This window comes from Oncorhynchus tshawytscha, linkage group LG09, assembly GCF_018296145.1.
Source record: "Oncorhynchus tshawytscha isolate Ot180627B linkage group LG09, Otsh_v2.0, whole genome shotgun sequence".
Taxonomy (NCBI): Eukaryota; Metazoa; Chordata; class Actinopteri; order Salmoniformes; family Salmonidae; genus Oncorhynchus; species Oncorhynchus tshawytscha.
In genome coordinates, this window is record NC_056437.1 from 18,605,333 (window position 1) to 18,627,149 (window position 21,817).

At 45.5% G+C, this 21,817-nt stretch overlaps 1 protein-coding gene across 3 annotated transcripts in view; it reads right to left on the reverse strand.

Annotated features, from left to right (window-relative positions):
- LOC112257504 (putative cytochrome P450 120) overlaps positions 1–21,817 on the reverse strand; it is a 42,441-nt gene that overhangs the window by 8,559 nt on the left and 12,065 nt on the right. For all 3 annotated transcript variants that reach the window (XR_006084046.1, XM_042326654.1, XM_024431117.2), the window contains exon 9: positions 18,156–18,283. Coding sequence is in view for 2 of the 3 variants with exons in the window: in XM_042326654.1 (XP_042182588.1) it covers positions 18,156–18,283 (128 nt within the window). In the remaining variant the exon portion in view is untranslated. The remainder of the gene's footprint in view (positions 1–18,155; positions 18,284–21,817) is intronic.

Genomic DNA, 21,817 nt, shown 5'->3' on the forward strand with positions numbered 1-21,817 from the left:
CGCACCTCCTTCTGGAGAGCCCTGCGGTTGCAGGCATTGCAATTGCCTTCCCAGTTGGTGATACAGCCCGACAGGATGTTCTCAGTGGTGCATCTGTAGAAGTTTGTGACTTCGGGACTAAGCTGAATTTCTTCAGCTGTTGCGCCACTTCACTGTTGTGTTGTCAGCAAACTTGATGATTTAGTTGGAGACGTACATGACCAAGCAGTCATTGGTGAACAGAGAGTACAGCAGGGGGCTGATTAAACATCCTTGTGGGGCCCCCGTGTTGAGGATTAGCGTGGCGGGGGTGTTATTGCCTACCTTCACCACCTGGGGTTGGCCAGTCAGGAAGTCCAGGACCCAGTTGCATAGGGCGAGGTTCAGATCCAGGGCCCCGAGCTTTGTGATGAGCTTGGAGGGCAGTATTGTGTTGAACGTCATATCAAATGTTGTAAATATCATATTAAGAATACACAATGAATCACACCGCCCATGTATCTTGTTTTTGGGAAGTTTGATGCTTCTGATGTAACTCAACAGATTAAAGCAACATTGTAAAGTGCAATAATTTTCAAATACAAAATACATAATTTCTACTTCCATGTGAAACGGTGGATGAGAGTACGTAAGATTTCTCTCAAGCATGAAGGACATTGCACTGACGTTCAACATGAATTGGGCTCATACTGAATGTCAAGGGTTTAGTGTTCTAGGGCTCCACACTTCTCTCTTCCTGCACAGCACACATTATCAATGACTAGCCAGGTGTGAATGAGCTCCAGCAGGACATCTCGCTGTCATCCTTCTTCAGGCCAATGCATTGTCACACTCGGGCAAGCATCCCCACTCGGGCAAGCATCCCCACTCGGGCAAGCATCCCCACTCGGGCAAGCATCCCCACTCAGACTTGTCCAGTCGCTACAACCCTCTGTATGGTATCACAGCCGACGTTTCCACAGCTGCAAGTTATTTATTTATCCGTTATTTTACCAGGTAAGTTGACTGAGAACACATTCTCATTTACAGCAACGGCCTGGGGAATAGTTACAGGGGAGAGGAGGGGGGTGAATGAGCCAATCGTAAACTGGGGATCATTAGGTGACCGTGATGGTTTGAGGGCCAGATTGGGAATTTAGCCAGGACACCGGGGTTAACACCCCTACTCTTACGATAGGTGCCATGGGATCTTTAATGACCTCAGAGAGTCAGGACACCCGTTTAACGTCCCATCTGAAAGACGGCACCCTACACAGGGCAGTGTGCCCAATCACTGCCCTGGGGCATTGGGATATTTTTTAGACCAGAGGAAAGAGTGCCTCCTACTGGCCCTCCAACACCACTTCCAGCTGGCCAGAGTTATATCTCTTTCCACAGGATTTAGTGGAAATGACCATAAATTATAATTGATGACTTGAGTGAGATTTGAGCACACTGCCTGCCTGCGGAGATCAGGGTTGTGGTCCATGCATAACATCTCATAACAGGACTGCACAGTCATTAGTGCTGCTTAGACAGCTGATCCAGCCTTAGAGCTGACTGAAACCCAGCACACTGCTTTCTCCATCTGATGTCCACTGAGGAGACAGAGACAGTCAGAAGAGACAGGGACTAAGAGAGGAGAGAAGAAAAAGGGGAGAGATGAGAAAACAGAATATAGAAAGAACCCAATGATGGGAAGAGAGCAATGGATACCATTAAAAAGAGGTAGGGCATTACTCTTCCTTCTGCATTAATTGAGCACGACGAGGCCCAGAAGAGGAGTGCGACAACAACCAGGACAAGAGGGAGGGAACACCAGCCTGGAGTAAAGGTGTAAAGGCAGGGCCGGCTCGAGGCATAAGCAACCTCTGCGGTTGCTTAGGGCCCCGGGAATCAGTCAAAAATCAAAATACATTTTATTGGTCACATATACATGGTTAGCAGACATTAATGTGAGTGTAGCGAAATGCTTGTGCTTCTAGTTCCGACAGTGCAGTAATATCTAACAAGTAGTCTAACAAGTTCACACACATGTAACCTTATACACAAATGTAAAGGGATGAATAAGAATATTGTACATAGAAATATATGGATGAGCCAAGGCCGTGCAGCATAGGCAAGATGCAGTAGATGGTATAGAATACAGTGTATACATATGAGATGAGTAATGGATATGGATATGTAAACATTATTAAAGTGGTGTTTTTTAAAGTGACTAGTGATAAATTGAATAAATGGATTTAATAAAGGTATTAAAGTGGCAAGAGATTTGAGTCTGTATGTTGGCAGCAGCCACTCGATGTTAGTGATGGCCTGATGGCTCTGATGGCCTTGAGACAGAAGCTGTTTTTCAGTCTCTGTCCCAGTTTTATGCACCTGTACTGACCTCGCCTTCTGGATGATAGTGGGGTGAACAGGCAGTGCCTGGGTGGTTGTTGTCCTTGATGATCTTTTAGGCCTTCCTGTGACATCTGGTGCTGTAGGTGTCCTGGAGGGCAGGTAGTTTGCCTCCGGTGATGCGTTGTGCAGAACGCACTACCCTCTGGAGAGCCTTGTGGTTGTGGGCGGAGCAGTTGCCGTTCCAGGCGGGGATACAGTCCGACAGGATGCTCTAGATCTGTAAAAGTTTGTGACTGTTTTAGGTGACAAGCCAAATTTCTTCAGCCTCCTGAGGTTGAAGAGGTGCTGTTCGGCCTTCTTCACCACGCTGTCTATGTGGGTGGACCATTTCAGTTTGTCTGTGATGTGTACACCGAGGAACATAAAACTTTCCACCTTCTCCACTACTGTCCCGTCGTGGATGGGGGATGCTCCCTCTGCTGTTTTCTGAAGTCCACGATCATCTCCTTTGTTTTGTTGACATTGAGTGGGAGGTTATTTTCCTGACACCACACTCCGACGGCCCTCACCTCCTCCCTGTAGGTCGTCTCATCGTTGTTGGTAATCAAGGCTATCACTGTAGTGTCGTCTGCAAACTTGATGATTGAGTTGGAGGCGTGCATGGCCATGCAGTCGTGGGTGAAAAGAGAGTACAGGAGAGGCCTGAGAATGCACCCTTGTGGGGCCCCAGTGTTGAGGATCAATGGGGTGGAGATGTTGTTTCCTACAACTGGGGGCGGCCTGTCAGAAAGTCCAGGACCCAGTTGCACAGGGCGTGGTCGAGACCCAGGGTCTCAGGATGTATGGTTTCCAGTTTACATAGAGTCCAGTGAAGTTCTTTCAGGGTCGTCGAGGTATTTGCTTGGGGGATATACACGGCTGTGACTATAATCGAAGAGAATTCTCTTGGTAGATAATGCGGTCGGCATTTGATTGTAAGGAATTCTAGGTCAGGTGAACAAGTTCCTGTATGTTATGATCACATGAGTCGTTAATCATAGGCATACACCCCCGCCCTTCTTCTTACCAGAGAGTTGTTTGTTTGTAGGCGCGATGCGTGAAGAAACCAGGTGGCTGTACCGACTGACAACACATCCCGAGCCATATTTCCGTGAAACAGAGAATGTTAAAATCTCTGATGTCTCTCTGGAAGGCAACTCGTGCCCTAATTTCATCACCTTGTTGTCTAGAGACTGGACATCGTCGAGTAATATGCTGGGAAGTGGTATATGGTGTGCTCGCCTTCTATGTCTGACCAGTAGGCCGCTCCGTCTGCCTCTCCTGCGGCGAACGCGTTGTTTTGGGTCGGCCTCTGGGATAAGATCCCATGTCCAGGGTGGAGGTCTGAACAAAGGATCCGCTTCAGGAAAGTCGTATTCCTGGTCGTAATGTTGGGAAGTTGACGTCGCTTTTATATCCAGTAGTTCTTCCCGACTGTATGTAATAACACTTGAGATTTTCTGGACTAACAATGTAGGAAATAATACATTTTTAAAAAACGAATTACTGCATAGTTTCCTAAGGACCTGAAGTAAGGCGACCATCTCTGTCGGCACCATCACATACATTTCGGGGTGTCAACTTATTGTTGAGAGTTACAATAGTTGAATACACAAGGTGCGAGCGCATCAGCAGTTCTCTCTTGTTTTGTCAGTCACTGACAGTCACTCAATTAACAATGTCAGCTAACAATTTTTGGAATGGTAACTTAGTATTCGTCCATGATAACTGGCTAGACTGACAGGGCACGCCTCTACCCAGACGCCCTGGCCTTGGTAACTTAGTCTAGCCAGTTATCATGGACGAATACAGACAGGGCACGCCTCTACCCAGACGCCCTGACCTTGGTAACTTAGTCTAGCCAGTTATCATGGACGAATACAGACAGGGCACGCCTCTATCCAGGCGCCCTGACCTCCAGGGAGCCCCCATTGATTTTGTTAGTCACTCTCACTCATATCATTAACATGGCATAAGTCATTGCAAAATGTGTAGAATTGCAGGAAATTTGCTTTGAAACTGCAAATATTTCTCTACACCACATGGCAAAATAGGAAGAATTGCATGATATGTTCTATCAAATGTTCTCTTCACCTATGGCAGAAGTGCAGAAAACTAACTTTAAAACGTACATTTTTCTCTCCGCTGTCAATAGCACTTAAACATTTTGCCAGCTTAGTGATGGTGGGGGGGGCAATCTTGCTTAGGGCCCACAAAAGGCTACAGACGGCCCCGTGTAAAGGGTTATTGTACTCTGTATGCTGATGAAAAACACTACAGTGTCAGAGATTTTATGCAGATGAAGAGGGTGAAGAGGGTTTATGCAGATGAAGAAGGATGTTGGTCTTCGAAGAGCGAGCGGATTGATTTGAAGAGGCAGTTGATAAGGAGAGTAGGAGAGGGTCTGACGGCCTCCCAAATTATGCACTAGAGCACTACTTTTGACCAGGCACGATATACGGAATAGTGTGTCCTTTGGGACAGTCTCTGAAATATTCATCACGCAGAGCGAAACAGAAGCTTGGCTTGTGGCCAGCGTATTGACTGACTTGATCCTGTGTCTCTCCCCCAAATCTTAAGGGTGTTACTTTCTAGGAAGGAAACCCAACTCAGAGGTCATTAGTCTGTGTGATGATGAGTCCCTGTGTCTCTGTGTCCTTCACCTCACCGCAGAAAGAGCAGCTGTAGAGAAGAGAGGAGCCTCATCCATCCCCCTTCTGTAGCTAAGGCAGGGGGGCAGAGGGATGCTCTGCTCTGACTCACTTCTGAATCATCCTCCTCCCCAGGGCTTCATACAAGAGAGAAGCATCCCTCTCTCTCAACTCACAAACACACACTTGGACGCTAACACACACACACACACACAGAGACACACAGTTTTCCCACAAACAAACACACCAGTGCACACACACAGAGACACATACCAATGGACATTGCATGGATGCAAATGGATGTATCGATAAAGAGACATGCAAGAAATATGAAGACTTCATTCATAAGGCTAATACAACATAAGAATGGAGTCCCAGCCATATGCATAGGGGAATCCCCATTGGTACAGACACAGGCAGGTTACCAGTTGCCATGGCAACAGTCATCTACTGCGTGTGGAGAGAGAGACACCCACATTTGATATGGTACAAATCTGACATGATAAAGGAAAACAATTCACCGTTTTAAGATCATTTACAATAACCTATTGCCACTACAATACATTAATTTTGATGGAAGGCAGATATCCCCTTCAGAGAGTGACGAGTAAATATATTTAATTATATGAATAAATGACAGAAGCTTTATGTAGCCATTATCACATCCCATATCCATTAACCTCTGTTTCATCATAATTCGAGTGCACCTTGAGAAATGACATAATCACTATTATTGAGGGACTTAAGGGTGGAGCCTGGACCTAATGTGCTGCAATAACGATCAACAGGAGCATTAAAGCATTTAACCTACAAATCTCGCACAGTATGAATTTCAGTGGATTTTTCTTATTATGTGGAGTGAGCTGGTGTCACAGGAGGGCTCGTAAATCTAATTCATGACTTCACGACTCACTCAGAGAATAATGAAGCAGCGGGCTAAACCAGCAGGACCTGCCATCAGCCTCTCTCTTTACCTGGTTCTGATCAGGACCTCCTGCCTATTGAGAACTACCAATGCTAGTAAGAGCCATACAAATAATTCATATCAGGGAGGAGGAGTGTTTTCTTCCTTTAAATGCATGGTAACAAGACTATTAATTTCCATTAATTATCTTGTGATGTGGGAGATTTTATAGACTATAGCTTAAATAACCTTGGGAATGGTGACAAGTTTATTCTTGTTTGTTTTTACTCCCTTACAATGTTGTCACAGTCAATGCGTATGTACTGAGCTATCAGTGAAACAGAAGCTGTCCTTGAGTTACTTAGTGAAATGAAAACCCAGACATATGTCTGAGACTAACCTAAACCACTTGATGTCTTGATGTGGCGTCCTTCAACAATGGCTGTAATGGATGTATCCAAATGTCTTCAGGCTGCTAACTATTTTTTGGTCAGTTTCAGTTACACTGGGGCTGTCTGCTAAGACAAACTACGCTTACTGCTCTGCCCAACACACATACACACACATGCACACAGCTGCACACAACATCTGTAGCACAGCTGCACTGAAACCACAGCAACAGCAGCCAAAAGGACCATCCTGTCTCGTCCGAGGAGGAAATTATTATGATTATTTATTAAATGACAGAGTAGCAGACACAGCAGGTACCCTCCGTTACCCCAGATCAACATCCTGTCTAGATGGAGAGATGGAATCTATGTCTGGCAAAACAAGAATAGTCAAGTAAAAGTCAAATGGTTTATTAGGTTGTTTATTAGCTTGCTTCTATTCTTGGAGGTGCTAGAGAGAGCAGTACTAAGCAGTTGAGCATTGTTGATAACCCCCTCTCTCCCACACTGTCCTCCCTACAAACTGTCACATCCCTGTCTGCCAGTCCTGATAATGGTGCCATGCTACAGTGAAAAATGGGAACTAGATTGTCATTTTCCATTAATAAAAATGATGTGACTTGCTTCAGCTCTTTGAAAGTATTTATGTGGCAGTGGATAGGATAGCCTGAACATGTGAAAGTTGGTTTGGTGTCTCTATCTTGAATGGTACAAGAGTTATTGTTGATAGGTTCAAAGTTGGTTTGGTGTCTCCAGCTTTTTTAAATGTTCTTTTCTCCCCAATTTCGTGGTATCCAATTGTTTTTAGTAGCTACGATCTTGTCTCATCGCTACAACTCCCGTACGGGCTCGGGAGAGACGAAGGTTGAAAGTCATGCATCCTCCGATACACAACCCAACCAAGCCACACTGCTTCTTAACACAGCGCCATCCAACCCGGAAGCCAGCCGCACCAATGTGTCAGAGAAACACCGTGCACCTGGCAACCTTGGTTAGCGCGCACTGCACCCGGCCTGCCACAGGAGTCGCTGGTGCGCTATGAGACAAGGACATCCCTACCGGCCAAGCCCTCCCTAACCCGTATGATGCTAGGCCAATTGTGCGTTGCTCCATGGACCTCCCGGTCGCGGCCGGTTACGACAGAGCCTGGGCGCGAACCCAGAGTCTCTGATGGCACAGCTGGCACTGCGCCACCCGGGAGGCCCTGGTGTCTCCAGCTTAAACAGTTCATTAGTTACTGTTAGTGAGTTATTTTAGGCTAGTTGTAGCAAATTGATATAGTTATATTTGATAAAAGTTTTTTAAAATTGAAATTAAGACAGCCTGAATATGTGAAAGTTGATTTGGTGTCTCTAGCTTGAATGGTTCAAGAGTTACTGTTGGCGAGTTATTTTATATGATCAGACCAAAACATGTGATCAGAACTGATCGCGTGAAATATGAAGGAAGACGATGTGTATCTGCTTTCTTGGTGTTCACAATTCTTCATCATCATAAAATATGTTGTTTTAAATTCAATCACCCTCTTCAATATTTTTTTGCCTGCGCTGCCCATGTGCTCCTCTGCATGTGTGAGTATCCATAGCAACGGCTCTGTTTGGGCTGCTCAATGACGACATGAGAGAGCTGTTAGCTGGCAATATCTAGCTACTTTCACCACTATAAACTCAGAAGAAAAAAAAGCTGTAACTTTTGATTGGTGCCAGATAATCCTGTTCTGATTCCAGATTTGAATAGCAGAGAAGTATATCAATGTGTCTGGAAAAGCGGTTTGGAAAACGTAAGGGAACATTTTGTTGATGTGGTTACTTAATCAGCAGGTGTAACATTTGATCGATGCTAGATAATTCTGTTCTGATTTCAGATTTGAATTGCAGGGCAGTAGACCTTTTTGGGAAGTAGTCAAAGTATCTGATTTGTATCAGAAGTTGCATTGTTGCATTCACAGTGAATGGAAGGTTGGAAATGATGTCACAATGGAAGCTTCAGAATGTTGAAGAAATCCCATGAAAGTGGATCCCGTGAAATCCCATGAAAGTTTAATAAGTTTAACTTCTTGATGACAGGGGGGCAGTATTGAGTAGCTTGGATGAATAAGGTGCCCAGAGTAAACGGCCTGCTACTCTGTCCCAGATGCTAAGCAGTTACATATTGTCAAAGTTACATTTCGTAAAATAATTGGTCTGATTACTTTGATAAACTACTGTATCAACATTATTACTTTGAATTATGGGTTAGATTTAAAAAAAAGTATAAACTACAGTTTTTGCATGTGAAAACTGAAAGAAGACATAGGACAAGAAAATGGGAATAAAAGGTAGGATCATGTGGACAGCACTTTTAGGAAAGCAAAGCAACTCTGAATCATTCATGCTGTGGGTTTCAGATAAATAGATGTATGATTTACTTTTGTAAAACGTTCAGTGTAAATTAAGTTTCATTTTAATTTAATGATGATGTAATGATTGGAAAGTTTTAGGCTATTATTTGGGGAGAGAAATATAATGGTGCATCTAGTGATGACAGCGCTTTAAAATTATTTTTGTGGTAGTTGAAGAACTACTGATAGCTAGCTTTAGTTCTATCTAATAAATAAACTATTTAGGCTAACATCTAATGCACATTGCCATGTAATGCACATTTCCCTTGAAGAATGGCTGTAAGGGACCATATATGGCATGTGGTCAAATGGTGTCTCCCGCAGAAAACCTTGCGTAAAATACTGAGGTAGCCATTTTTCCAATCGCTTCTTATGAGAAACCAACTTCCTCGACGGATATATTATCGAATATATTTGTTAAAAAAACCTTGAGGATGGATCCTAAACAACGTTTGCCGTGTTTCTGTCGATATTATGTTTGGCGTTATAGTTGCAGCATTTTTCGGTCGATTTCTCAGCCAAGCATGGTGAAGAAACGGGAGCTTTTTCGCCTACAAAAATAATCTTTTTGGAAAAAATGAACATTTGCTATCTAACTGGGAGTCTCCTGAGTGAAAGAATCCGAAGTTCTTCAAAGGTAAATGATTTAATTTGGTTACCTTTCTTATTTTTGTGAAAATGTTGCCTGCTGCCAGCAGAGCCTAGCATAGCATTATGCCATGATAAACTTACACAAATGCTTGTCTAGCGTTGGCTGTAACGCATATTTTGAAAATCTGAGATGACAGTGTTGTTAACAAAAGGCTAAGCTCGTGTTTGAATATATTTATTTAATTTCATATGCGATTTTCATGAATAGGAAAAGTTTCTAGGGGTATTTATGTCCGTTGCGTTATGCTAATGCTTTTGAGGCTAATGATTATGCTCCCGGATACGGGTTTGCTCGTCGCAAGAAGTTAACGGGATAATTGTCATCAACAACCGCTGAATTGCATAGCGCTACATTCAATGAATATCACTAAAAATATTAATATTCATGAAATCACAAGTGCAATTATAGGAAAACACAGCTTAGCCTTTTGTTAATCCACCTGTCGTGTCAGATTTTGAAAATGTGCTTTACAGCGAAAGCAATCCAAGCGTTTGTGTAAGTTAATCGATCGCTCAACAAAACATTAAGTACACTTAGCATCAGGTAGCTTGGTCACGAAAATCAGAAAAGCAATCAAATTAATTGTTTACCTTTGATGATCTTCGGATGTTTTCACTCACGAGACACCCAGTTACACAATAAATGTTTATTTTGTTCCATAAATATTATTTTTGTATCCAAAATACCTCCGTTTGTTTGGCGCGTTACGTTCAGAAATTCACAGGAAAGAGCGGTCACGACAACGCAGACAAATTCCAAATAGTTTCCGTAATGTCCACAGAAACATGTCAAACGTTTTTTTAATAATCAATCCTCAGGTTGTTTTAAAAATATATAATCATAATAATAATAATATGCATATATTAGCAACTGAGACTGAGGAGCTGGCCGTTTACAATGGGCACCTTTTCATCCAAGCTACTCAATACGGTCCCTGCAGCCATAAGAAGTTAAGGAGCAGTTGTCTCTCTGTGGGTCTAACCCCAAAAAGTTCTGGAAAACGATTAAAGACCTGGAGAATAAACCCTCCTCCTCACAGCTGCCCATGTCCCTTAACATTGATGATGTGGTTGTTACTGACAAGAAGCACATGGCTGAGCTCTTTAAATCACCAATTCAATAAGTCAGGATGCCTATTTGACTCAGCCATGCTCCCTTGCCCGTCCAACATTTCCTCATCTCTCACCTCTTCTAATGCGACTAGCCCTGATGCTCCTCCCTCTTTTTCCCCTGCCCCGCTACAATGTTTCTCCCTGCAGGCGGTGACTTAGTCTGAGGTGCTAAAGGAGCTCCTTAAACTTGACCCCAAAAAAACATCTGGGTCAGATAGTTTAGACCCTTTCTTTAATGTTGCTACCCCTATCATCACCAAGCCTATCTCTAACCTTTTTAACCAGTCTCTCCTTTCTGGGGAGGATCCCATTGCTTGGAAGGCAGCCACGGCAAATCCTTTATTTAAAGGGGGAGATCAAGTTGATCCTAACTGTTATAGGCTTATTTCTATTTTGCCCTGTTTATCAAAAGTGTTGCAAAAACTTGTCAATAATCAACTGACTGGCTTTCTTCTATAGTATTCTCTCTGGCATGCAATCTGGTTAATGCTCAGGTTATGGATGTGTCACTGCAACCTTAAAGGTCCTCAATGATGTCACCATTTCCTTTGATTCTACGCAATGTTATGCGGCTATTTTTATTGATTTGGCCAAAGCTTTTGATACAGTAGACCATTCCATACTTGTGGGACAGCTAAGGAGTATTGCTGTCTCTGAGGGGTCATTGGCTTGGTTTGCTAACTACCTCTCTCAAAGAGTGTATAAAGTCAGAACTTCTGCTGTCTCATCCATCGCCTCTCACCAAGGGAGTACCCCAAGGCTCTATCCTAGGCCCCACGCTCTTCTCAATTTACATCAACAACATAGCTCAGGCGGTAGGAAGCTCTCTCATCCATTTATATGGAGATGATACAGTCTTGTACTCAGCTGGCCCCTCCCCGGATTTTTGTGTTAAAACACTCTACAACAAAGCTTTCTTAGTGTCCAACAAGCTTTCTCTGCCATTAACCTCGTTCTGAACACCTCCTAAACAAAGGTCATGTGGTTTGATAAGAATTATGCCCCTCTCCCCACAGGTGTGATTACTACCTCTGATGGATTAGAGCTTGAGGTAGTCACCTCATACAAGTATTTGGGAGTATGGCTACACGGTACACTGTCCTTATCTCTGCACATATCAAAGCTGCAGGCTAAAGTTAAATCTACACTTGGCTTCCTCTATCGTAATCGCTCCTCTTTCACGCCAGCTGCCAAACTAACCCTGATTCAGATGACCATCCTACCCAGGGTAGATTACAGAAACATAATTTATAGATCAGCAGGTAAGGATGCTCTCGAGCGGCTAGATGTTCTTTACCATTCGGCCATCCGATTTGCCACCAATCCTCTTTATAGGACACATCACTGCACTCTATACTCCTCTGTAAACTGGTCATTTCTGTATACCCATCGCAAGACACACTGGTTGATGCTTATTTATAAAACCCTCTTAGGCCTCACTCCCCCCTATCTGAGATATCTACTGCAGCCCTCATCCTCCATATATAACACACATTCTGATAAAGGTCCCCAAAGCACACACATCCCTGGGTTGCTCCTCTTTTCAGTTTGTTGCAGCTAGCGACTCGAACGAGCTGCAACAAACACTCAAACTGGACAGTTTTATCTCAATCTCTTCATTCAAAGACTATATCATGGACTCTCTTACTGACAGTTGTGGCTGCTTTGCGTGATATATTGTTGACTCTACCTTCTTGCCCCTTGTGCTGTTGTCTGTGCCCAATAAGTTTTGTATCTTGTTTTGTGCTGCTAACATGTGCTGCTGCCATGTTGTGTTGCTACCATGCTGTTGTCATGTTGTGTTGCTACCATGCTGTGTTGTCATGTGTTGCTGCCATGGTCTCTCTTCATGTAGTGTTGTCGTGATGTGTGTTTTGTCCTATATTTCTTTATTTGAAATGTATTTTTAATCCTAGTCCCTATCCCCGTAGGAGGCCTTTTGGTAGGCCGTCATTGTAAATAAGAATTTGTTCTTGACTGACTTGCCTAGTTAAACAAAGATTAAATAACAAACAAATACAATAAAAAAGATCACTGAAAAGTACATTTCTGAATAAAATGTGGTGTGCTTGTTTTAAAATATGCATGGTTTTGAAACAAGTTATAGTTGTAGTAGTGTCTGTAGTACTAATGTTGGTGACTGGTTATAGCTGAAAAAGTAAATGGGCGGTAATTTAGAATGCATCAGATACTGTATTTACGATAGCACAGCTTCTCCCTGTGTCCCTCAGTCTTCCCGCTCTTTCACTCAAACCCAGCCCTTTTCCTTTGTGTAACAAGCTGTCATTTCTGTTCCGCCCACTAGGGACGTTTTCCTGTATGACGTCATTTGTAATAAAGTTATGATTTAATTATGTGTAATTCTGTGTGATTAGTTAGGTATTTAGTAAATAAACAATTAACCCAATTTTGTATTGCTGATTCAAATTGTTAGCTAGGGTTCCTGCAGATAACCAAGAATTTACAACTTTCAGATGAGACTGAATTAAGACGACGATTGATATTGACTGCTATTGAAGTAAAATATTACTAGATCTTTAAGAGCTATTCGGAAGATAACAGCTCTATAAATATTATTTTGTGGTGCCCGAATCTCTAGTTAATTACATTTACATGATTAGCTCAATCAGGTGATATTAATTACGGATAAATTATTTTATAGAATAGCATGTCATATCACTTAATCCTGCAAAGCCAAAGACATAGCCATCCTCAGGCCTCTCTCCTCTCACTGAGCACTGCTACCCCCATCCCCTGCCATCCTCAGGCCTCTCTCCTCTTACTGAGCACTGCTACCCCCATCCCCTGCCATCCTCAGGCCTCTCACTGAGCACTGCTACCCCAATCCCCTACTATCCTCAGGCCATCCTCAGGCCTCTCTCCTCTCACTGAGAACTGCTACCCCCATACCCTGCCATTCTCAGGCCATCCTCAGGCCTCTCTCCTCTCACTGAGCACTGTAACCCCCATGCCCTGCCATCCTCAGGCCTCTCTCCTCTCACTGAACTCTGCTGCCCCCATCCCCTGCCATCCTCAGGCCTCTCTCCTCTCACTGAGAACTGCTACCCCCATCCCCTGCAATCCCCAGGCCTCTCTCCTCTCACTGAGCACTGCTACCCCCATCCCCTGCCATCCTCAGGTCTCTCTCCTCTTACTGAGCTCTGCTACCCCCATCCCCAGTCCATCCTCAGGCCTCTCCCCTCTCACTGAGCACTGCTACCCCATCCCCTGCCATCCTCAGGCCATCATCAGGACTCTCTCCTCTCACTGAGCTCTGCTACCCCCATCCCCTGCCATCCTCAGGCCTCTCCCCTCTCAATGAGCACTGCTACCCCCATACCCTGCCATCCTCAGGCCATCCTCAGGACTCTCTCCTCTCACTGAGCTCTGCTACCCCCATCCCCTGCCATCCTCAGGCCTCTCTCCTCTCACTGAGAACTGCTACCCCCATCCCCTGCCATCCTCAGGCCTCTCTCCTCTCACTGAGCACTGCTACCCCAATCCCCTACTATCCTCAGGCCATCCTCAGGACTCTCGCCTCTCACTGAGCACTGCTACCCCCATCCCCTGAGATCCTCAGGCCTCTCTCCTCTCACTGAGCACTGCTACCCCCATCCCCTGCCATCCTCAGGCCTCTCTCCTCTTACTGAGCTCTGCTACCCCCATCCCCTGCCATCCTCAGGCCTCTCTCCTCTTACTGAGCACTGCTACCCCCATCCCCTGCCATCCTCAGGCCATCCTCAGGACTCTCTCCTCTCACTGAGCACTGCTACCCCCATCCCCTGAGATCCTCAGGCCTCTCTCCTCTCACTGAGCACTGCTAACCCCATCCCCTGCCATTCTCAGGCCTCTCTCCTATTACTGAGCACTGCTACCCCCATCCCCTGCCATCCTCAGGCCTCTCTCCTCTCACTGAGCACTGCTTCCCCCATCCCCTGCCATCCTCAGGCCTCTCTCCTATTACTGAGCTCTGCTACCCCCATCCCCTGCCATCCTCAGGCCTCTCACTGAGCACTGCTACCCCAATCCCCTACTATCCTCAGGCCATCCTCAGGCCTCTCTCCTCTCACTGAGAACTGCTACCCCCATACCCTGCCATCCTCAGGCCATCCTCAGGCCTCTCTCCTCTCACTGAGCACTGTAACCCCATACCCTGCCATCCTCAGGCCTCTCTCCTCTCACTGAGAACTGCTACCCCCATCCCCTGCCATCCTCAGGCCTCTCTCCTCTCACTGAGAACTGCTACCCCCATCCCCTGCCATCCTCAGGCCTCTCTACTCTCACTGAGCACTGCTACCCCCATCAACCGAGATCCTCAGGCCTCTCTCCTCTCACTGAGCACTGCTACCCCCATCCCCTGCCATCCTCAGGCCTCTCTCCTCTTACTGAGCTCTGCTACCCCCATCCCCTGCCATCCTCAGGCCTCTCTCCTCTTACTGAGCACTGCTAACCCCATCCCCTGCCATTCTCAGGCCATCCTCAGGACTCTCTCCTCTCACTGAGCTCTGCTACCCCCATCCCCTGCCATCCTCAGGCCTCTCTCCTCTCACTGAGAACTGCTACCCCCATCCCCTGCCATCCTCAGGCCTCTCTCCTCTCACTGAGCACTGCTACCCCCATCCCCTGAGATCCTCAGGCCTCTCTCCTCTCACTGAGCACTGCTAACCCCATCCCCTGCCATTCTCAGGCCTCTCTCCTATTACTGAGCACTGCTAACCCCATCCCCTGCCATTCTCAGGCCTCTCTCCTCTCACTGAGCACTGCTACCCCCATCCCCTGCCATCCTCAGGCCTCTCTCCTATTACTGAGCTCTGCTACCCCCATCCCCTGCCATCCTCAGGCCTCTCACTGAGCACTGCTACCCCAATCCCCTACTATCCTCAGGCCATCCTCAGGCCTCTCTCCTCTCACTGAGAACTGCTACCCCCATACCCTGCCATCCTCAGGCCATCCTCAGGCCTCTCTCCTCTCACTGAGCACTGTAACCCCCATCCCTGCCATCCTCAGGCCTCTTTCCTCTCACTGAGAACTGCTACCCCCATCCCCTGCCATCCTCAGGCCTCTCTCCTCTCACTGAGAACTGCTACCCCCATCCCCTGCCATCCTCAGGCCTCTCTCCTCTCACTGAGCACTGCTACCCCCATCCCCTGAGATCCTCAGGCCTCTCTCCTCTCACTGAGCACTGCTACCCCCATCCCCTGAGATCCTCAGGCCTCTCTCCTCTCACTGAGCACTGCTACCCCCATCCCCTGCCATTCTCAGGCCTCTCTCCTCTTACTGAGCACTGCTACCCCCATCCCCTGCCATCCTCAGGCCTCTCTCCTCTCACTAACCTCTGCTACCCCCATCCCCTGCCATCCTCAGGCCATCCTCAGGCCTCTCTCCTCTTACTGAGCACTGCTACCCCCATCCCCTGCCATCCTCAGGCCTCTCTCCTCTCACTGAGTTCTGCTACCCCCATCCCATGCCATCCTCAGGCCTCTCTCCTCTTACTGAGCACTGCTACCCCCATCCCCTGCCATCCTCAGGCCTCTCTCCTCTCACTGAGTTCTGCTACCCCCATCCCATGCCATCCTCAGGCCATCCTCAGGCCTCTCTCCCCTCTTACTGAGCTCTGCTACCCCCATCCCCTGCCATCCTCAGGACTCTCTCCTCACTGAGCACTGCTACCCCCATCCCCTGAGATCCTCAGGCCTTTCTCCTCTCACTGAGCACTGCTACCCCCATCCGCTGAGATCCTCAGGCCTTTCTCCTCTCACTGAGCACTGCTACCCCAATCCCCTACCATCCTCAGGCCATCCTCAGGCCTCTCTCCTCTCACTGAGAACTGCTACCCACATCCCCTGCCATCCTCAGGCCTCTCTCCTCCTACTGAGCACTGCTACCCCCATCCCCTGCCATCCTCAGGCCTCTCTCCTCCTACTGAGCACTGCTACCCCCATCCCCTGCCATCCTCAGGCCTCTCTCCTCTCACTGAGAACTGCTACCCCCCATACCCTGCCATCCTCAAGCCATCCTCAGGCCTCTCTCTTCTCACTGAGCACTGCTACCCCCATCCCCTGAGATCCTCAGGCCTTTCTCCTCTCACTGAGCACTGCTACCCCAATCCCCTACCATCCTCAGGCCTCTCTCCTCTCACTGAGAACTGCTACCCCCATCCCCTGCCATCCTCAGGCCTCTCTCCTCTCACTGAGCACTGCTACCCCCATACCCTGCCATCCTCAGGCCTCTCTCCTCTCACTGAGCTCTGCTACCCCCCAACCCCCAGTAGTCTGAAGCCCTACCCTCATCAGAGGACGTCACAGCTGGTGAGATAGGAACCGGAAGTGAACCACCACTCACTGTGACCTCATACACGGTGAACAAGCCAGGTCCCATGGATCATGCCATGCAGCAGTGGGCAGCATCTGTGTGCATCCAAATGACAATTAGGCCAGTAGGATTCACCGTCTCCACCTTTCTAACAGTCTTACTATTTTTCTCTCTCTCGCTCTCTCTCTCTCTCTCTCTCTGTGACCCCCCCCCCATCAGAGCACCTACCCTGAACATTGTTTATTGATTCATCAGTCATGGTCAGTCATCAGTCAATTTCACACATTGTTATAATGCACTTATCAGACATTATCACAGTTTTAACACAGCATTTCACTGTAACACTATAACTGTATGACTCATTTTGTCTCTTGCCAGATCTTTGGGCGCTAAGCATTGACAGCCTTAGCAACAGTATCTCTGATACTCAGTTGTTCTCATGATCAGCCTCTCCCATAGAATAGAGATAAAGATAAATCCCATATATATTAATGTATCTATTTCTATGGTAAATCCTTCAGAACAGGACAAGATGAGCTCACAATATAGAAGTCCCTCCTTTAGAACCACAGGCAACACCAGATGGTAACTCCATTGAATAGATTAATCATCAGCATATTTAAAATGTTCATCTCAAGCTCATCATCCAATAATGGCAAAAATATAAAATCCTTACATTACATGGGCTATATTCTAAATGTATTAGACAAAATAGAGTACATTTGTGGATATGTTATTGGAAATTTGAGAGTATGTGAGAGTTGTCCTGAGACCTTATTAATTGGCTGTTTTTCCAGCCTGGGCTCTGTGATGCACTCAGAGGACACACTCTCTAATGATTCAAGGGAACTCATGAACACTGGAGTAAAGAGTTCAACCTAATGTATACACACACAAACACAGGAAGCTTCAAAGCAAAAGAAAGCAAGTAAGTAAGAAAGAGGGACGACGAGAGAATACATAACATGTTCTCAGCACAGAGGGTGTTATTTTTAAACCGGAGCCCCAGGTGTCTGTGAAGTGAGCTGGAGAATGCAAGGGGTCACCCAGGTCACGGTAAAGAAAAGAGGGAGAATAATACCAGAATAAATCCCTGCAGAGAGAGAGAAAGCTGTTAGACAAAAAAAAGCTGAGAGAGAGAAATAGAGAGAAGGAAAGAGAGAGAAAGAGACAACACTGATAAAACTGCTTAACTCCAGCTGCAGCCTGGCTACCGGCATGGACAGAGGCACACACACAGAGACAGGACAAGGTCAGAACAAAACATTCCTTTGGTAAACTGTTTAACACTGAGGCACAGCTGTGTGCTCAGACAGAAGATCTTAGTATAGGTGGAGGTTGGCCTGTTTGAGCAAAGAAGTGAACGATGCTACTGTAAAAGCAAAAAGAGAAGGGTTTCTGTGTAAAGTCCTCACCTTCCACACCACCTCTCTGGCAGGAAGTCCTCTGGCTGGTGGAACACTTCCGGGTCGCGGTGGATGGCGTGGCTGATGTACATGGCAGCGTAAGCCTTGGGAATGTGGAAGCCTCCCAGAGTAGTGTCCTTTGGAGTGAATAAAACAGTAGGAGACTGGAATTGAGTTGTAAGGGCAGTCATTTGATAATAACTCAACGTGGTATAAATACTATAGTAGTGTTTTTGCAGACTTGACTGAGGTATTCACTGTAGTATTTACTGTAGTATACTGTAGTATTTACAGTTAACTATAGTATAAATACTGTGGTAAAATAAAACTGTAGTATACACTCAATTAGTATTTGGTAGAATTACCTTTAAATTGTTTAACTTGGGTCAAACATTTCTGGTAGCCTTCCACAAGCTTCCTACAATAAGTTGGGTGAATTTTGGCCCATTCCTCCTGACAGAGGTGGTGTAACTGAGTCAGGTTTGTGTGCCTCCTTGTCCGCACATGCTTTTTCAGTTCTGCCCACAAATTTGCTATAGAATTGAGGTCAGGGCTTTGCGATGGCCACTCCAATACCTTGACTTTGTTGTCCTTAAGCCATTTTGCCACAACTTTGGAAGTATGCTTGGGGTCATTGTCCATTTGGAAGACCCATTTGCGACCAAGCTTCAACTTCCTGACTGATGTCTTGAGATGTTGCTTCAATATATCCTCATAATTTTCTTACCTCATGATGCCATCTATTTTGTGAAGTGCACCAGTCCCTCCTGCAGCAAAGAACCCCCACAATGTGATGCTCTCACCCCTGTGCTTCACGGTTGGGATGGTGTTCTTCAGCTTGCAAGCCTCCCCCTTTTTTCCTCCAAACATAACGATGGTCATTATGGCTAAACAGTTCTATTTTTGTTTCATCAGATCAGAGGAAAAAGTACGATCTTTGTCCCCATGTGCAGTTGCAAACCGTAGTCTGGCTTTTTTAATGGCGGTTTTGGAGCAGTGGCTTCTTCCTTGCTGAGAGGCCTTTCAGGTTATGTCGATATGGGACTCGTTTTACTGTGGATATAGATAGTTTTGTACCTGTTTCCTCCAGCATCTTCACAAGGTCCTTTGCTGTTATTCTGGGATTGATTTGCACTTTTCGCACCAAAGTACGTTAATCTCTAGGAAACAGAACGCGTCTCCTTCCTGAGCAGTATGACGGCTGTGTAGTCCCATGGTGTTTATACTTGCGTACTATTTTTTTGTACAGATGAATGTGGTACCTTCAGGTGTTTGGAAATTGCTCCCAAGGAGGAACCAGACTTGTGGAGGTCCACAATTTGTTTTCTGAGGTCTTGGCTGATTTCTTTTGATTTTCCCATGATGTCAAGCAAAGAGGCACTGAGTTTGAAGGTAGGTCTTGAAATACATCCACAGGTACACCTCCAATTGACCCAAATGGTGTCAATTAGCCTATCGTAAGCTTCTAAAGCCATGATATCATTTTCTGGAATTTTCCAAGCTGTTTAAAGGCACAGTTAACTTAGTGTATGTAAACTTCTGACCCACTGGAATTGTGATACAGTGAAATATAAGTCAAATATCTGTCTGTAAACAATTGTTGGAAAAATTACTTGTGTCATGCACAAAGTAGATGTCTTAACTGACTTGACAAAACTATAATTTGTTAATAAGACATTTGTGGACTTATTGACTTCAACCTAAGTGTATGTAAACTGACTTCAACTGTATATGCAAATGAAATACTGTAGTGTTAACTATAGTACAAAAAGTGTAGTGTTTCTGCTGACTGTAGTGTTTTTGCGAACATTAGTGTTATTTTTGCGGATAATACTGTAGTATTTACCATAGCATTTTACAGTATACTACAACAGTATAGTAAGTACTACACATGATCAAGGGATACTACAGTCTGTAGTATAGTATTCTACATTATAAACTGGGTAGTTAGAGCCCTGAATGCTGATTGGCTGACAGCCGTATACCACGGGTATGAGAAAACATTTATTTTTACTGCTCTAATTATATTGATAACCAGTTTATAATAGCAATAAGGCACCTCAGGGGTGTGATGCGTCGTGCCTAAGAACAGCCCTTAGCCATGGTATATTGGCCATAAACCACACTCCCTCGTGCCTTATTGCTTAAGTATACTGCAGTTTACTAGAAACATACATTTTGTATATAATTAGTAATCACTATTTACTTACTGAATATATTTAGACTGGCAAAAAACGTAGAGAGGGAATCCAGAGGAATAATTAATTCTTCATCTCTCTCGCTCTGTTTGTTAAAGCATTTACTCAGTTAGAGGCAGTGGCGTGTTTGTTAAGGCATTAACTCAATTTGAGGCAGTGGGGTGTTTGTTAAAACATGAACTCAGTTAGGGGGCGGCAGGGTAGCCTAGTGGTTAGAGCGTTGGACTAGTAACTGAAAGGTTGCAAGTTCAAATCCCCGAGCTGACAAGATACAAATCTGTCGTTCTGCCCCTGAACAGGCAGTTAACCCACTCTTCCTAGCCTGTCATTGAAAATAAGAATTTGTTCTTAACTGACTTGCCTAGTTAAATAAAGGTTAAAAAAAACATTTAGAGGCAGTGGGGTGTTTGTTAAGGCATTAACTCATTTAGAGGCAGTGGGGTGTTTGTTAAGGCATTAACTCATTTAGAGGCAGTGGGGTGTTTGTTAAGGCATTAACTCATTTAGAGGCAGTGGGGTGTTAAGGCATTAACTCATTTAGAGGCAGTGGGGTGTTTGTTAAGGCATTAACTCATTTAGAGGCAGTGGGGTGTTTGTTAAGGCATTAACTCATTTAGAGGCAGTGGGGTGTTTGTTAAGGCATTAAGTCCATCACAGAGAAGCACTGAGATGTCATTATTGAAAAGCTGCTTCCTGTTTATCAAGGGCAGACAGAGAGCCTCCTCTCAGAGCAGAGCAGAGATCACTCTCACACACACACGGTTCACACTCACGCAGGGATGAGCACACACACAAACACACAAAAACACACACACGGGCTCTGAAAAACACTGCTTAATGTGTCTCCACACTCTGCAGAGTGCTAGACAAAACACTTCTCGGAATACTGATCATTGTTTTTTTTAAAGGAACACTGATCATTGTACAGTAGCAGAGATTCTGGGGAAATAAGATTCTATGAAAACTATTTAAAAACTGGGAAAAGAGATATCACATATTTAGGATGTCTGTATTCATGATCCCTGGCTTTTAAAGAGGGCTGATTGAAGCTGAGGAGCTACAGTAATGTATCACAGGTCCCCAGTAGACTACAGCCCCTCATCAGGCCTGGTCCTTATTCCCAGTGACATGCACATCCTTCTATCAGGAAGCCAGGCAGGCAGTTGGCCAGATGAGAATGTTTTATGTATAACCCCATTAGCAGGCAGCATATGGGCCCACCTGGGCTAGGCTGGCTGGGGCTCTGGGTTCTGAGGGAAAGAAACACAACATGGGCAGAGATGGGTCTGGATTTCAGGAGTTGCTGTCTGGACCTTCTCTGATCATAGGCTGACACAAAGGGGATGCTGCGGCTGACGTGAAACATAAAGCCTTTCATGAGCTCCAGAATAAAGTGCGTGAGTCCAAGAGTGATTGTTGCAGAGGACTTTACAGAGGCAAAGTGTGCTGATGTCCAAGAGTCCAGGGCTAAGT